Source organism: Oncorhynchus kisutch, linkage group LG9, assembly GCF_002021735.2.
Source record: "Oncorhynchus kisutch isolate 150728-3 linkage group LG9, Okis_V2, whole genome shotgun sequence".
NCBI classification, from domain to species: Eukaryota; Metazoa; Chordata; class Actinopteri; order Salmoniformes; family Salmonidae; genus Oncorhynchus; species Oncorhynchus kisutch.
The window spans coordinates 24,242,707-24,261,365 of NC_034182.2; the positions used below are offsets into that span (position 1 = coordinate 24,242,707).

At 43.8% G+C, this 18,659-nt stretch overlaps 1 protein-coding gene across 1 annotated transcript; it reads left to right on the top strand.

Annotated features, from left to right (window-relative positions):
* The first annotated feature begins 1,674 nt into the window (after positions 1-1,674).
* Positions 1,675-14,974, top strand: si:dkey-185m8.2 (trichohyalin). The gene is made up of 6 exons (XM_020490742.2): positions 1,675-1,965; positions 2,173-2,707; positions 3,360-3,583; positions 8,219-8,430; positions 8,655-8,989; positions 9,112-14,974. Exons 1-6 carry the CDS (start codon positions 1,914-1,916, stop codon positions 14,387-14,389), a joined length of 6,636 nt encoding a protein of 2,211 aa, XP_020346331.2. The 5' UTR covers positions 1,675-1,913; the 3' UTR covers positions 14,390-14,974.
* Positions 14,975-18,659: the final 3,685 nt, after the last annotated feature.

The window sequence follows — 18,659 nt, forward strand, 5'->3', positions numbered from 1 at the left end:
TTTGTTAAAATCCCTAGCTACAATAAATATGACCTCAGGATATGTGGTTTCCAGTTTGCATAAAGTCCAGTGTAGTTCCTACAAGATCCCAGAAATATTCCAGATGCACAAAAAGCTTATTTCTCTCTAATTTGGAGCACAAATGTGTTTATATCCCTGTTATTGAGCATTTCTCCTTTGTCAAGATAATCCATCCACCTAACAGGTGTGGCATATTAAGAAGCTGATTAAACAGCATGATCATTACACAGGCCACTCCAAAAAGTGCAGTTTTGTCACACAACATAATATAACCAATGTCTTCCAAAGTTTTGAGGAGCGTGCAATTGGCATGCTGACTGCAGAAATGTCCACCAGAGCTCTTGCCAGAGAATTGAATGTTCATTTCTCTACCATAAGCCACCTCCAATGCCGTTTTAGAGAATTTGTCAGTACGTCCAACCGGCCTCACAACCGCAGACCACGTGTATGGGGTTGTGTGGTTGAACGGTTTGCCCCATGATGGAGGTGGGGTTATGGTATGGAAAGGTATAAGCTACGGACAACAAACACATTTGCATTTTATTGATGACAATTTGAATGCACAGAGATATTGTGACAAGATCCTGAGGCCCATTGTTGTGCCATTCATCCGCCGCCATCACTCCATGTTTCAGCATGATAATGCATAGCCCCATGTCGCAAGGATCTGTACACAATTCCAGGAAACTGAAATTGTCCCAGTTCTTCCATGGCCTGCATATTTACCAGACATGTTTCTCTTTGAGCATGTTTGGGATGCTCTGAATCAATGTGCACGACAACATGTTCCAGTTCCCGCCAATATCCAGCTACTTCGCACAGCCATTGAAGGAGTGGAACAACATTCCATAGGCCACAATCAACAGCCTGATTAACTATATGCAAAGGAGATGTGTTGTGCTCCATGAGGCAAATGGTGGTCATGCCAGATACTGACCGATTTTCTGATCCACGCCTCTACTTTTTTTAAAGTCATATGAAATCCATAGATTAGGGCCTCATTAATTTATTTAAATTGGCAAATTTCCTTATATCAATCCACCCCTGTCGAATGGATAAAAATGTTGTTCATCTTTAAAAATAAAACTCCTATATCTGCCGTTTCCATTACACATGTCACAATCACATTTTTTGTTGACATTACTTTTGTCGCATACAACTGGGTCAATGGAAACCTGCCTACTGTCTATGTTCTTAGGGCACATGGGGTGTATTCATTCTGCCGATTCTGTTGCAAAACGTTTCTTAAATGGAAACAAACGGAATGAACTGGAGAGGGACTTACCCGAATTTGTCTAATAGAAACTCTTGTTTTAGTTGCAAAACGAAACTGTTTGGACTATTGATTACACCCCAGTTAACAGAATTCTCTCCATACAGTCCTTGTTCATTCAAGTACAAATCATTATACAGTGATGTCAAAAGGAATGTAGTTTTGAAACCCCATAGAGGGTACAATTAAACCAAAATGCTAATACAGGGCAGTGTGAGCTACAGAGGAGCACAGCATCACTTACCACAAAGCACTGTTTCTCTATCTCGCCACCCAGCTCTAAATGTGGTCTGACTTCACAAGAAGGCAAACATCCCCTGCTCTCTACTTCCTGTGTTGTAGAATGAGCGTGCTTCAAAAAAACCACAGGTGGGTCATGTGACTTGAAAGTTCCACATTCTGTGTTCCGCTATGTTCTGTGTTTTGTACATTGTCATTCAACCGGCTCTGTGTGATGCCTTTAGAAAAATGATTATGACTCTGCATTGTTGACCGAGACTGAAGGAGTAGCTCTTTACTCATGAATAAAGCCTTCCTATAAAAGAGAGGCTGCAACCAAAGAAAAGAGCAAGAGGAAAGAGAGAAAGAAGAGAGAGAGAGAAAGAAAGAAAGAAAAGAGATGGAGTCACAGGGCGAAGGGTACCCTCCCTCTTCGGTCTCAACTGGTGGTGGTAAGTTCTTTATGAAACTACTGTAGATGGTACATGATTACTTTGACTAGAGCTTGAATCTGTTTGATTTAGGTGCTAAAATTTTTTGAAAAGTCATAAGTAAACGTCTAAATAAATGATGTCCCAGCAGGCACAGTTCTGCATTCTGTCACTCAATTTATGGTCACACTATGGAAGTACAATACAATTCTCTCTCTTTCTTTACAGATGAGAGTATGCAAGGTGTTATGCAGAGAGAGGTGAACCCCTCAACTAGTGCTCCCCCTCTTCCAGAACTTAGGCTAGTCCTGCTGGGAAGGAAAGGAACAGGGAAGAGCTCTGCAGCCAATACCATCCTGGGAGGAATAGGGGGGTTTGAGAGCGGCAGACCAACCGAGGAGTGCTCGAAAAAGCGAGCCGATCTAACCAGGAGACGAGTCACCGTGGTAGACACCCCTGGCTGGGAATGGTACTACCCGCTCAACAGCACCCCCGACTGGGTCCGGAGAGAGACGTTGCGCAGCATGTCCCTGTGCTCCCCCGGACCTCACGTTATCCTGCTAGTGATACGTTCCTGCGCCTCGGTAACCGAGTCCTACAGGAAGCAAATAGAGGAGCACCTGGAGTCTCTGGGGGAAGGGGTGTTGGACCATACCATGTTGCTGTTCACCAGGGGGGACGAGCTGGGTGTGGTGCCCATGGAGCAGAGGATCCTGACGGGTGGGGCTGCCTTCCAGCAGCTGCTACGGAGGTGTGGAAACAGGTATGAAATTAAAATATTGGCATTTTTGACTTGATATTGTCATCTTGGAGGAGTGTACATTCACTTTTTATTACCACATTTAATTTGCAACGGACTTTAACATTCAAGTAATTTAGTTTAGCAGATGCTCTTATCGACTATGAAAAGCCGAATGCCACATTTTGCACCCTCTATAACCACTGTGATTATTATTTGACCCTGCTGAAATCTATGAACGTTTGAACAGCTTGAAGAACGATCTGGCCTTAATGGCCATGTACTCTTATAATCTCCACCCGGCACAGCCAGAAGATGACTGGCCACCCCTCAGACCCTGGTTCCTCTCTAGGTTTCTTCCTAGGTTCCTACCTTTCTAGGGAGTTTTTCTTAGCCACCGTGCTTCTACATCTGCATTGCTTGCTCTCTGGGGTATTAGGCTCGGTTTCTGTATAAGCACTTTGTCACAAGTGCTGATGCAAAAAGGGATTTATCAATATATTTGATTGATTGATTGATCATCAGTGCATTAAGTTAAGGAAGGTACTGTAGGCAAAACATCCACATATCACAACATATATCCCAAGTAAAATTGTCTACGTAAAAAAAAGCTATCTGAGTGCAAGACAGGCAAGAACAAGAACAAGGTTTTCATTTCTGTTTTGTTGTCTTCCAGGTACCATGTCCTGGACAATAGGAGCCGGGGAGATGGAACTCAGGTAAGGGAGCTACTGAGGAAGATGGTGGAGATGGTGGAGAACAAGGGAGGACATTTTGGGGCAGATCCTGCCCTCCTGAGGTTGGAGGCAGACGGGAGGAGGAGAGCGAGGGAACGGAGGAAGAGGCAGAGACAGATGGAGGCCCAGACTCAGAGGGGTACCATCCGAGCTGTGCTTATGAGTGAGTTCCTTAAAAGTGTCTATGCAAACTCAGTAAATTTACACACCCTGCAGGTGTGATGTCCGATCCTGTGCAGGTGTTGTTAGATGTGGTCTGCCACTGCGAGGAGGATCAGCTGTCCGGTCTCCCTGTAGCGCTGTCTTAGGCGTCTCACAGTACGGACATTGCAATTTATTGCCCTGGCCACATTTAAATCATATAGATATCTTCACCTTTATTTAACCAGGTAAGCTAGTTGGGAGCAAGTTCTCATTTACAACTTGGACCTGGCCAAGATAAAGCAAAGAATGTGCGACACAAACAACAGCACAAAGTTACACATGGAATAAACAAGGGTACAGTCAATAACACAATAGAAAAAAATAAAGTCTATATACAGTGTGTGCAAATGGCGTGAGGAGGTAAGGCAATAAATAGGCCATAGTAGCGAAGTAATTACAATTTAGCAAATTGACACTAGAGTGATAGATGAGCAGATGGTGATGTGCAAGAAGAAATACTGGTGTGTAAAAGAGCAGAAAAGTAAATAAAAACAATATGGGGATGAGGTAGGTAGATTGGGTGGGCTATTTACAGATAGGCTATGTACAACTGCAGCGATCGGTTAGCTGCTCAGATAGCTGATGTTTAAAGTTAGTGAGGGATTATATAAGTCTCCAGCTTCTGCAATTTTTGCAACTCATTCCAGTCATTGGCAGCAGAGAATTGGAAGGAAAGGCAGCCAAAGGAGGTGTTGGCTTTGGGGATGACCAGTGAGATATACCTGCTGGAGCGCGTGCTATGGGTGGGGATTGTTATCGTGACCAGTGAGCTGAGATAAGGCAGAGCTTTACCTAGCATAGACTTATAGATGACCAGGAGCCAGTGGGTCTGGCGATGAATATGTAGCAAGGGCCAGCCGACTAGAGTATACAGGTCGCAGTGTTGGGTGGTATAAGGGGCTTTGGTGACAAAACGGATGGCACTGTGATAGACTGCATTCAGTTTGCTGAGTAGAGTATTGGAAGCTATTTTGTAAGTGACATCGCCGAGGATCAGTAGGATAGTCAGTTTTACGAGGGTATGTTTGGCAGCATGAGTGAAGGAGGCTTTGTTGCAAAATAGGAAGCCGATTCTAGATTTAATTTTGGATTGGAGATGTTGGAGGAGAGTTTGCAGTCTAGCCAGACACCTAGGTATTTGTAGCTGTCCACATATTCTAAGTCAGAACTGTCCAGAGTAGTGATGCTAGTCAGGTGGGCGGGTGCGTGCAGCAAACGGTTGAAAAGCATGCATTTGGTTTTACTAGCATTTAAGAGCAGTTGGAGGCCACGGAAGGAGTGTTGTATGGAACTGAAGCTTGTTTGGAGGTTAGTTAACACAGTGTACAAAGAAGGGCAAGATGTTTACAGAATAGTGTCATCTGGATAGAGGTGGATCAGGGAATCACCCTCATCAAGAGCGACATCGTTGATATTTTCAGAGAAAAGAGTCGGCCCGAGAATTGAACCCTGTAGTACCCCATAGAGACTGCCAGAGGTCCGGACAACAGGCACTCCAATTTGACACACTGAACTCTGTCTGAGAAGTAGTTGATGAACCTGGCAAGGCAAGTCATTTGAGAAACCAAGGCTGTTGAGTCTGCCGATAAGAATACGGTGATTGACAGAGTCGGACGCCTTGGCCAGGTTGAGGAAGACAGCTGCACAGTACTGTCTTTTATCGATGGTGGTTATGATAACGATTAGTACCTTGAGCGTGGCTGAGGTGCACCAGTGACCAGCTCGAAAACCGGATTGCACAGCGGAGAAGGTACAGTGAGATTCAAAATGGTCAGTGATCTGTTAAGCTTTCGAAGACTTTAGAAAGGCAGGGCAGGATGGATCTATAAGGATCTATAAGGTCTATAACAGTTTGACTCTAGAGTGTCACCCCCTTTGAAGAAGGGGATGACCACGGCAGATTTCCGATCTTTATGGATCTCGGACAATACAAAAGAGAGGTTGAACAGACTGGTAATAGGGGTTGCAACAATGGCGGTGGATAATTTTAGAAAGAGAGGGTCCAGCCTCAGGGCAGTGGGCAGCTGGGAGGAGGTGCTCTTATTCTCCATGGACTTTACAGTGTCCCAAAACTTTTTGGAGTTAGAGCTACAGGATGCAGATTTCTGTTTAAAAAAAAAGCTATCCTTTGCTTTCCTGACTGACTGAGTGTATTAGTTCTTGACTTCCCTGAAAAGTTGCATATCGCGGGGACTATTCGATGCTAGTCAAATCAAATTAAATCAAATCAAATTTGATTTGTCACATACACATGTTAGCAGATGTTAATGTGAGTGTAGCGAAATGCTTGTGCTTCTAGTTCCAACAATGCAGTAATATCCAACGAGTAATCTAACCTAACAATTTCACAACAACTACCTTATACACACAAGTGTAAAGGAATTAATAAGAATATGTACATAAAAAAATATGTGAATGAGTGATGGTATAGAACGGCATAGGCAAGATGCAGTGGAAGGTATAGAGTACAGTATATACATATGAGATGAGTAATGTAGGGTATGTAAACATATAAAAGTGGCATTGTTTAAAGTGGCTAGTGATACATTTATTACATCAATTTTTCCATTATTAAAGTGGCTAGAGTTGAGTCAGTATGTTGGCAGCAGCCACTCAATATTAGTGATGTCTGTTTAACAGTCTGATGGCCTTGAGATAGAAGCTGTTTTTCAGTCTCTCGGTCCCTGCTTTGATGCACCTGTACTGACTTCGACTTCTGGATGATAGCGGATGATAGGGGTTCCTTTATAATTTGTGTGAGTTTGAGGGCATCTAACTTAGATTGTAGGACTGCCGGGGTGTTAAGCATATCCCAGTTTAGGTCACCTAACCGAACAAACTCTGAAAATAGATGGGGGGAAATCAATTCACATATGGTGTCCAGGGCACAGCTGGGAGCTGAGGGGGGTTTATAACAGGTGGCAACAGTGAGAGACTTATTTCTGGAGAGATTCATTTTTTAAATTAGAAGCTCAAACTGTTTGGTCATAGACCTGGAAAGTATGACAGATCTCTGGAGTAGATTGCAACTCCTCTTCTTTGGCAGTTCTATCTTGATGGAAAATGTTGTAGTTGGGTATGGAAATCTCAGAATTCAGACATGGCAAGGACATCAGTGTTGGCGGAGTGTGCTAAAGCAGTAAGTAAAACAAACTTAGGGAGGAGGCTTCTGATGTTAACATGCTTGAAGCCAAGGCTTTTATGGTTACAGAAGTCAACAAATGAGAGTGCCTGGGGACACGCAGGGCCTGGGTTAACATCCACATCACCCGAGGAACAGGGGAGTAGGATGAGGGTATGGCTAAAGGCTATTAAAACTGGTTGCCTAGTGAGTCGGGGACAGAGAATAAAAGGAGCAGATTTCTGGGTGTGGTAGAATAGATTCAGGGCATAATGTACAGACAGGGGTATGGTGGGGTGCAGGTACAGTGGAGGTAAACCCAGGCACCGAGTGATGATATGAGAGGTTGCATCTCTGGACTGGCTAGTTATGCTGGGTGAGGTCACCACATGTGTGGGAGGTGGGACGAAGGAGGTATCTGAGGCATGTTGAGTGGGACTAGGGGCTCTGCAGTAAACTAAAACAATGATAACTATCCTGAACAACAGTGTACAAGGCATATTGACATTTGAGAGAGACATAAAGCGAGGCATAAAGCAATCACAGGTGTTGATTGGGAGAGCTAGCTAAGACAACAATGGGTAAGACAACAGCTAATCAGCTAAGACAACAACAACAGGTAAAATGGTGATGAACGGGCAGAAAGGGTCGGTTAACTACACACAGGGCCTGAGTTCTAGGCTGGGGCTGACAGACAAACAAAAAATAAACTAAATGGAGTACCGTGATTAATGAACAGTCCATCAGGCATCAGCTATGGCTCGCGGCTAACTGGTGCTAGCTTCGGGGCAGGGACGTTAGCCACTATAGCCACTCGGTAGCAGCTAGCTAGCAGTGATGATCCGATGCAAAGGTCCAGAGCTTACGGCAAGGATCCGGTGGAGTAGTGGATTCTAGCCGTGTTGGGGTAGAGTCCAGGAGGCATCGGCTGAGTAGCCAAGGGATCACAGAGTAGGCCGGGAGGTGGGCCTGATTCGGGGCTAGCTTCAGGGCTGGGTCACTCGGTGGCAGCTAGCTAGCTGTGATGATCAGGAGTAATGGTCCAGGGTTTACGCCAGGAATCCGGCGGTGTAGTGGAGAAAACAGTCCGATACTGGCTGGTGTCCTTGCAGAAGGTAAAGAAGAAAAACGTCTGGTGTCTGTGCAGAAGGTAAAGGCCACTAGCAGTGGCTAACAATGACTAAATGCTAGTAGCTAATTAGCTGATTAGCTTCTGATGGCTAGCTTCTGATGGAGGTTCTGGTCTAAACAATAGCGGATCCGTGTCACATTGGGTGAGGTGGGTTACCAGAAGTTATATTTAATTTAAAAATGGAAAAGAGATGTCATGTTACTATCCTTATGGAAAATAGGACCTAGGGAGATACATAAGCTTAAACGAATAGGAGTACCTAAACAGATGTGACATACAGTACACTCTGATAACCACTAAATATTCCAACCCTGAAATCTTGTGCCCCCTCTCCCTGACAGCTGACGCTGGATCCCAGGGCTCTGATTGGGATGGGAAACAACCATTCTCCAAGGGTACTCGTCGTCTCCCAGAGCTGAGACTGGTCCTCCTGGGAGAGAGAGAGACGGGGAAGAGCTCGGCTGGGAACACCATACTGGGTGGAGGTGGAGAAGGAGCAGGGTTCTTCCAGACAGGAAGAGTGACAGAGGAGTGCGCCCGGTGCCAGGCAGAGGTCGTTTTTACATTTACATTGTAGTCATTATTAAACGCTATGCTCAGAGTGACTAACAGTCAGTGCATTCAACTATGGTATGGGTAAAAACAACCACATATCATACAGTTTTCTTCAGAAATCCACTATGAGCATAATCAGTCCTCGTAATAAAATACAAAAGCGAGTCAGTGTGTTGTGAGACAAGTGCAAAAGTAATGTATATTTTATTTTGCCATTTCTAGGTAGCCATGAGGCTGGTCACCGTAGTGGACACCCCCGGTTGGGAAGGTGGAGTAGCAGGCCCCACCCCAGAGAGGGTAAAGCGGGAGATGGTGTGGGGTAGCGTGTCCCTGTGTCCCCCGGGACCCCACGCTGTGCTCCTCACCCTGAGGGTGGACACTCTGGTCAGTTCCACACCTGTAAGAGAACACCTGGAGCTCCTGGGGGAAGAGGTCTGGAGGCATGCTGTCCTCCTGTTCACCCATGGGGACCAGCTGAGGGAGGGGGTGGGCATTGAGCAGCACATCCAAAGTGGAGGGAGGGACCTTAAGTGGCTGGTGGAGAAGTGTGGGAGCAGGTATGTCTGCTATCCTTATCTCTCTGTTTTGGTTGTTGTTGTTTCTTGTTCCTATGTTTAATTCGTAATCTTCCTCTGTAAGGCGTATTGAGACATTGTGATAATGCAACTTGACTTGACAGGTACCACGTCATCAGTAATGTGAATGGGCGTGGGGACGCCGCTCAGGTGTCTGGCCTGCTGGAGAAGGTAGAGAAGATGGTGGCCGGGAACAGGTGCGAGGCCTTCTCGTCGCTAGTGCAGGAGGTCAGCGACCTCACCAGACAGAGGAACGAGAAATTCAACCAGCGTCTCAAAGAGGTTGGTGACAAGATGCAGCGTCAGGAGATGGAGCTCAAGAGGATGAGGGAGAGGGAGGTCAAAAGCATCCGCTGGTTTTTCGATCGGAAGAAGAAAATTAAATCTCCGGGGAAGTCAGGCGTGGAAAAAGAGGAGGATGGAGGGGAGGAGGAGGAGGAGAAAAGGAGTGATGGGAGGAAGAACGAAATGGGCGAACTAGAGGAGAGGATTCGGTGGCTGACGGAGGATAAGGAGAGAGAGATTCAGGATCTGGGCGCGGAAAACTACAGATTCATCGCTGCGCTCAATCAGAGAAGCAGGGAGCGAGAGGAGATAGTCATCAAGCTAGAGGAGAGAGAGAGAGAGATTGACGAGCTGAAAGAGCGAGTTGACGAGCAGCAAGTGAAACTGCTCGACCTTGAGCGTGTCATCGGAGAGAAAGAACGAGATAAAAAAGAGAGGGAGGAAGAGTTTAGAGGGAAGCATCAGGAATGGAGGAGGGAAGCAGAGGATTTGAAAGTCAGGATAGCCCTGGAAGAAAAAGAAAAAGAGGAATGGATAGGAAGAGGAAAAACGTCACAGAACGAGATGTATGAGTCAAAACAGTTGTCTGAGGAGAGACTTTTACAGTATGAGGAAGAGATGCAGAGAAAACTGCATGAAAAAGAGGAAGAGATGGAGAGAAAACTGCATGAAAAAGCGGAAGAGATGGAAGGAAAGAGACTGCTATCTGAGACAAGGGAAACAGAAAGGAGGGATGAGCAAAGAAAGAGAGATGAAAGGGAAAAGAAAGAGATGAGCAAGCTGAAAGAAATCATTGAAAAGAAAAATAAAGAAATAACTGATGCACAACAATTGGTTACCGAGAAAGAAAAAGAGATTGTGGAAGTGAGGGCGAGATCCGTTGACAACGTAAAAGAAATTGAGCGGCTGAAAGAAAACAATGAACAGAAGGAGTCTGAGGTGGTGGCAATGCAACGGCAACACACAGAGGACAAAAGTAGGAGAGATGCCGAGGCAATGGACAAGTTACGAGGGAAAGAAGTGGAGCTCAACAACTTAATACAAAAGGACGGGGAAAATAAGAGAGAACTCGTTCGTTTAAGGCAAACCATTAAACAAACAAAAACAGAACTGGAAAACTTAACTGCTGCGATGGAGAAGGAAAGGATGAACATGATACAGGAATATGAAAAGGAAATCAAGACGAAGGAAGAGGAGATGAGGTTGATGTTAGAAGACCACGAAAGTGCTGTCAGCCAACTGCAGAAAAAGGAGGCAGAAAGTAGAAGGAACATTTCAGGCATGACAGAATGCTTAAGAGACAGCCAGGGGAAGGTTGAGGTACTGCAGGAGCTGAACGTGAAATTAAAGAAAGAGATGGACAACCTCAGGAAGAAGTGTCAGGAGTACGAGGAGGACCAGCGGGTTCAGAGGACCGAGAGGGAGAGCAGGGAGGCTGACATCAGAGAGCTGCTCTGTGGATATGAAGAGCAGTTAAAACACAAAGACAGGGAAATCCACCATGTTATGGAAGAGCTGAACCTGGAGGTTGCTGCGTTGAAACAGACAAACGACCAGAGACAGAAGGAGCTGGAGAATATGAAAGAAGGGGAGGAGGTGAGAGAGAAACAGGTGGAGGAGATAAGAGGGTGCTATGAGAAGAATCTGAGAGAAAGGCAGAATGAGCTGAAACAGACGGCTGAGGAAAAGGAGCAAGAGCTTGAGAAACGGGGGAGAGTGTATGATGAGAAGGAGCGAGAACAAGCAAGAAGTAAAGAAGTGCTGGATAACAGAGGACGTGAACTTGAGACAAAAGATGCAGAGCTAGTGAAAAGAGAAGAAGTGCTAGTGAAAGGAGAGGAAGGGCTAGTGAAAAGAGGGAAAGAGCTAGTGAAAGGAAAGGAAGAGCTAGTAAAAGGAGAAGAAGCGCTAGTGAAAGGAGAGGAAAAGCTAGTGAAAGGAGAGGAAGAGCTAGTGAAAAGAGAGGAAGTGCTAGTGAAAAGAGAGGAAGTGCTAGTAAAAGGAGAGGAAGAGCTAGTGAAAAGAGAGGAAGTGCTACTGAAAAGAGAGGAAGTGCTAGTTAAAAGAGAGGAAATGCTAGTGAAAGGAGAGGAAAATCTAGCGCAAGGAGAGGAAGAGCTATTCAAAAGAGAAGAAGAATTAGTGAAAGGAGAGGAAGAGCTAATGAAAAGAGTGGAAGAGCTACTGAAAAGACAGGAAGGGCTAGTGAAAGGAGAGGAAGAACGAGTGAAAAGAGAGGAAGAGCTAGTCAAACGAGAGGAAGTGCTAGTAAAAGGAGAGGAAAAGCTAGTGAAGAGAGAGGAAAATCTAGCGAAAGGAGAGGAAGAGCTCTTCAAAAGAGAAGAAGAATTAGTGAAAGGTGAGGAAGAGCTAATGAAAAGAGAGGAAGAGCTAGTGAAAGGAAAGGATGAGCTATTCGAAAGAGAAGAAGAATTAGTGAAAGGAGAGGAAGAGCTAGTGAAAAGACAGGAAGATCTAGTGAAAAGAGAGGAAAATCTAGTGAAAGGAGAAGAAGAGCTATTGAAAAGAGAGGAAGAGCTATTCAAAAGAGAAGAAGAATTCGTGAAAGGAGAGGAAAAGCTAGTGAAAAGAAAGGAAGAGCTAGTGAAAGGAGAAGAAGGGCTAGTGAAAAGACAGGAAGAGCAAGTGAAAGGAGAGGAAAAGCTAGTGAAAAGAGAGGAAGAGCTATTCAAAAGAGAGGAAGTGCAAGTTAAAGAAGATGAAAAGCTAGTGAAAAGACAGGAACAGCTAGTGAAAGGAGAGGAAAAGCTAGTGAAAAGAGAGGAAGAGCTATTCAAAAGAGAGGAAGTGCAAGTTAAAGAAGATGAAAAGCTAGTGAAAAGACAGGAACAGCTAGTGAAAGGAGAGGAAAAGCTAGTGAATAGAGAGAAAATGCTAGTGAAAGGAGAGGAAGAACTTGAGAAAAGAGAGGGAGAGCTAGTGAAAGGAGAGGAAGAGCTAGTGAAAAGAGAGGAAGAGCTAGTGAAAAGAGAGGAAGAGCTAGTGAAAAAAGAGGAAGAACTTGAGAAAAGAGAGGAAGTGCTACTGAAAAGAGAGGAAGTGCTACTGAAAAGACAGGAAGAGCTAGTGAAAAGAGACGAAGAGTTGGAAGGTAGAAGACGAGAAGTAAAGAACTGGGAGGAAGATCTTGAAACAAGACAGAAAGGACAAGAAAAACAGAAACAGGAGTTGTGGAGCCGAGAAAAATGCTTGAAAAGAAAGGAAGAAGAGTCTGAAAGCCAAGAACAAAACATCTGCAGCAAGGAGCAAGACGTGGAGAAAATTGAAAAAGAGCTGCAAAACAGAAAGAACCAACTTGATAGTAGGGAATATGATTTAAAAACTTTGGAAGAAAATATTAAGAAAATAGAGCTGGATCTAGAAAACCTGCAGCGACAACAGGACAACCGTCAACTAGAGCTGGATGAAAGGGAAAATGAACAAGGGAGTGGGAAGATAGAACATCAGAACCAGAGAGAGGATCTGGAAAAAAGAGAGAGAGAACTGAGGGCCAGAGAACATGATTTGAGATGTGGAGAACAAGGGTTGGAAAACCAGGAAGAGGATATGAACAATCGACAGCACGACATGGACAAAAGACAAGAAGAATTGGAAAATATACAACAAGACCTTGAGAAAAGGGAGCTTCACCTGGAGAATAGAGAAGAAGAAATACAGAAGCACAGACAAGCTCTGGAAAAAAGAGAGAAAGAGATCAAAGACAGCAAACAAGGACTTGAAAACAGAGAACACCATTTGAAGAATGGAGAGCAAGAGTTACTGAACTGGAGAACAGAGTTAGAAATTCAAGGGAAACATATGAGCAACAGGAGCCAAGACATGGAAAAGCTGGAGAGGGAGGTGGAAAACCATCAACAAGAGCTAAGGAACAGAGAGGAAGGTTTTGAAGACAAAATGCAAGAGTTGCGGAATTGGGAGCAGCATCTAGAAAGACTTGAAACAGAACTAGAGAGGAGAGAGCATGAACAGAGGAATACGAATAATGGATTCGAGGAAAAGGAGCAAGAAGTTAACCATTTTGAAAAAGATCCGGATGGCAGAGATTATGACGTGGAGATCAGAGAGCCTAACGGATTGATACCAAGCCATGAAGCACATGGAGGAGATGTCTGTGACATGACAACAAGATGTGATAATGTGACACTAGAGGGTATAGAGGATTCCCATATGATGTACCAGGAAGTAGGAGTGGTGGAGAAAGAAGGGCGGGAACTGCAGGGAAAAGAACCAGAGAGGAGTGGAAGCATCACAGACCGGGAAGATCAGACGATGATGGAATGTGCCTCGTCTACAATCTTAAACAATAACAGTCAGTTTGAAAGAATGGCAGCGCCAGAAGAGAAAGAGGGGGCGGAAGAATGTAAAAAGAGGGGGAGAATGGGTGAAGAGGAGGATGAGGAGGATAATTATAAGGAAATTGAAGATGTAAACGTTATCTCAGACTTAAAGTTAACTCCAAGTCCAGGCCCCAGTGTAGAAAACACTAAACGCATCCAAAGGTCTGAGCTGAGGCTGGTACTGTTAGGGGAGACCTGGTCCTCCCGTCACCCAGCAGGGTACACAATCCTGGGCAGAGAGGCCTCACACCCAGGTGAGTCCATCTCGATGCCATGGCGGGGACAAATCGCTGGAAGACAGGTCAGTGTGGTAGAACCACTTGGGCTAAAGTGGCGTAACGGACCAGACGGCAACACCTCCGTCACCACAGACCCAACACAGCTCCAGAACATCTTCCATAGTGTTCCCCTGTCCCACCCAGGTCCCCACGCTATCCTTCTGGTCCTACCAGCCTACCTGTCATTCACACAGAAGTATCGGAGAGCGGTGGAACACCATATGAGTGTGCTCGGGGAAGATATTTGGCGTCGCACTATGGTGCTGTTCACGTGGGGGGAAGCTTTAGGGGAGAGTGCGGAGCAGCACATATTGAGGAATGGGGACCTCCAGTGGCTCGTGGGACAATGCGGCGGTAGATACCATATTCTGGCCAGCAGGAAGAACAACTCTCAAACAGCAGAGCTAATGGAGAAGATAGAGGAGATGGTGGCAGGAAACTATCAATGTAATGGAGACTGATCTTCAGTTGGGATGAGTAGAGATGAATGGAGAGACAAAGGATGGACTGGGATGATATGAGAGGGAAATGATCATTTGTTTGAAATCTTTGCGAATAGGCCAATGGCGGGATGTTTCATTTCATGTGTATTTTTTAAAATATTTTTTGATATAAAATATCATTCATTAATGGCGAAGATATGTTACAGTTACCAAATACAGAGTCAAACTACAGAAGCAAAATAAATCACAGATGAGTCGTTCACAAATGTCACAAATATTCTAACTTCAATGAATTGTTCCTTGACAATCCTTTTACATACAAATGTCAAACATTTACCAAACATGCTTGCTCCAAAGGGACTTTTTCATGTATTACATTTCAGAAAGATCCAAAATGTTGTGGTCTTTTCTGTTCCAGTTTCGCACGAAATGACCCATAAGACTGCTTATAGGTTAAAAAGATGGATTTACAATATGTGAGTTCATAGTTTCTCCACAAGATAGAGATCTTGTATCACTTTCTGTGGACGGCAGATGGAGTGTTTCAAGATGCTGATGTTCAACATGTTGATAATAAATTGTATTAAATGAGTTCAAATGTGTCCAAGCACCAGTACATTTAATTGAGACATCATAAGTGAAATATGAAGTGGGCTAATGTATACAGGGTCATAGTGGGCCAGGGCCCGTATCCACAGTATTGCAGAGTTGGAGTGCTGATCTAGGATTAGGTCCCCCCTTGTCCATGCAATCTTATTCATTGAGATTTAAAAGATAAAACTGATCCTAGATCAACACTCCTACACTGAGATGCTTTGTGAAAACAGGCACATTGATAAAAATAGATGAAAAACTTGGAAAACGAATCCCATTACAGTTTTTCTCAGTCGCTTTGGTGCATTTCTTAGATCAAAAGTGCAATTCTTGATCCTACTTGTACAAATTCAAAATCCTCTAGTCACTTGTGCACATCATTAAAGCAATTTCTTATTCCTTTGAACAAGTTGCAATTGATAATGTACAAGTGTCAGCTTTTTTCCACATTATCAATTGCTCATGTCATGTTGATCAAAATATAGTAGATGGTTCTCTGTTGAATAGTCTTACCCCTCAAAACATCTAGGCATTAGTTCCTTGCATAAGCCTTTACATGCAAAACTGTTTAACTATTTGTCATAAACTGCCAAGCATACTTTTACACATTTCTATTAGACCTTTTGTACAAAAACGTGAATTGATGAATCGTGCAGGTGAAATTGACCCTCACTCATGAAGGAATGTAAAGTGTTAGTTCAACCAACAATCAACCAGTTGTCTAAATTGCTCAAAGGTGCATCTCATGAAGAATCAATTGGCAAGCATATATAGACAGACCACAACACAGAGTTGCAATTTTCCAATAATGGATGGACCAGGAAACGAACAGGGTCAACAGCCAAGAGGAGGAAGAAGAGGAGCAAGGATGCATGGTGGAAGGCAAAACAGAGGAAGAGGCAGAAGAGGACATAGGCGCATATCTGATGACATAGGGGTCACTATTGTAGACCATGTTGTCAATCATGGCCTTGCAATGGCTGAGGCTGGTCGAAGGGTGCAGCTGAAGATTGGGAGCTCAACCGTGTCCTCAATAGTTCAAACGTTTCGGAGAGAGAACGGGTATGTCCACCAATGTACAGTGCACTGTTACTGTATATAAGCAGTATACTGCATACTTCCTACAATGCTTCATATTACAGTAGTCCACTTGTATTTCACAGCATACAGAAATATACTCTATACAGATACATACTGCACCTTACATGCACCCACCTGTATGTTTTACAGTAAAATGTGTGTTCGCATAGTTTTTGTCTATGTGAAAGTGTGCGATGCATCACTGCATTTTTCCCCACATAGGACTGCAAGATTACCTCAAACCGGTGGCAGAGGACGCCTTTTCACACCTCAACAGGAGGAGGCTATTTGCACCATGAGCTAAGGAGCTACGGTACCAGTATGTACAGGTAGAACATATCTATGTAACTACTTTACAGCAACATTTTATAGTGATACATAGTACAGTAAGCATAAACTGCACACATTTCCATTGCTGTGGAAGGAACATGCAATATATGTACATTTTATGTCACTCTTCCTTACCAAAACAAATTCAACTGTGTTCTGGGATATAGCGTATCATGGAGTTGGAATCAAGTGAACCCTCTCACAACTTTGTATATGTGGATGAGGCTGGCTTCATCCTGACCAAATGCAGAAGGTGGGGTCGGAATATCATCGGTCACAGAGCTACTGTGGATTTGCCAGGCCAACGGGGAGGAAATATCACCATGTGTGCTGCTATTTCGGAGCATGGTGTCCTAACCCATACAACACCCAGCATCTACTCAACTTTTTAGAGACTCTCTACAGGGCTCTCATCCCTGATGATGAGAGGGGTCTGTTTAGAGAGGATTTGCCAAAGTATGTGGTCATTTGTGATAATGTGAGCTTCCATCGATCAAACATCATAAGGCAATGGTTTGTGACCCACCCGAGGATGCTCATAGAATTCCTCCCACCTTATTCACCATTCCTTAATCCAATTGAGGAGTTATTTTCAGCATGGAGGTGGAAGGTGTACGATCGTCAGCCACACACACAGATGACCCTGCTGGCTGCAATGGATGCAGCATGTGAGGACATCACAGTAGACGCCTGCAGAGGATGGATAAGGCATTCCAAAAGATTCTTTCCACGTTGCATTGGAAGGGAAAATATCCGGTGTGATGTGGATGAGAATATGTGGGCCGACAGACAGGAACGTCTGGATGTGTAGAGACAGCACAACAGTGCTGCGGGCAAAGTTGTGCCTTAGGGGTGGTTTCCTGTGTTTCTTTCTAATTTCGTTTTTTTTCCTTTGTGCCCCTTGGGTTGTCCAGTCTCTTTCAATCAATAACCCACATACAGTAATATGTAAATAGTACTGTTGAAATTGATATATGCCATAGAAGTGCAGCCGTGCGCGTTTTCAATACAGTAACTGTCATCCAAACTGTAGCCTAAGTTTACATCAGCTAATATTGTCAAAGTACACAGTTACATTGACAACATTCCTAAACATTTTGACGACGTTGTTCGTGAAAGATGACTCAATGACTTATCATTCTGACACTGACATGATCATTGGCATGAATATTTACTTTTGAGACATGTACTAAGGATTTTTAGTGACTGACTAGCTTTAGAAACCTATCTATTGTATATTGCAGTTTGTACAAATTGTTCTGAGAAATGCACTTGTTATTTTGCACATGTTAGGGATGATGTGAAAAATGCACCAAAGCGACTGAGAAACTGTATTGTAAAATGTGAATGATTAATTATTACTGAATTGTTGCAATTCATCTTTTGAGATTTTATTCAACTGTGATTCTCTGTTTTGAATTGAACAAGAAACTGTAGCAATATCTATCGACACGTATAATAGACCTAAAACTACATTCATCAGAGCTACATTCATCTTTATTAGATAGGCCAACCACACATTTTGCCATGTGCTTTCACAGAAATAAAAGTAGATATTTGTCGGTGGGCATTAGCCAGCCTTTCATAAAATCTAAATGTGTCTTTATGAAGATTGTTGACCTATATTTCGTTGCTAGGAGGGCAGGGGAGCTAAGTATTGCCGTAGGGAATCTCACCAGAGACAGCTCTGCGGTTGACAGGTAAAATATGATTCTAGATGAGAGGGTTATAGTCTGTGGCTTTAAAAGCGTCAAGCTTTTATACCAAGGGTGAAATTAAGGTGTAAATATTGGGAGGGACGAATGGTAGAGGGTCCATGGGGTCCTCCCCCAGATTAGTTTGTTTTTACATTTTAAAATGCATTTCCTGCCATTCTACACAGTTTGACATGACTTATTATTCCTCGCTTGAGGGGTATATGGAGGGGTATTTTGACAACACAATATAAGTGGAATGATAACAGGAAGGCCCCTCAATAAGAAATTGGGGGGTAAAAACAGTTAAATTCCTGCATTTCAACACATTTTGGCATGAAAATTTTTTGCAGTTGAAAAGTAACTATCCAGTGAAAATATCACTTTTAAAAGTTAATATTCTGTTAACTCATGCCCCCTATAATGTTGTTGACTCATCCTATACTCATATTTGTGGCCAAAGCATAAATAAATACAAATAATACATTAAACACAGGGCGGCAGGGTAGCCTAGTGGTTAGAGCATTGGACTAGTAACCGAAAGGTTGCAAGTTCGAATCCCTGAGCTGACAAGGTACAAATCTGTCATT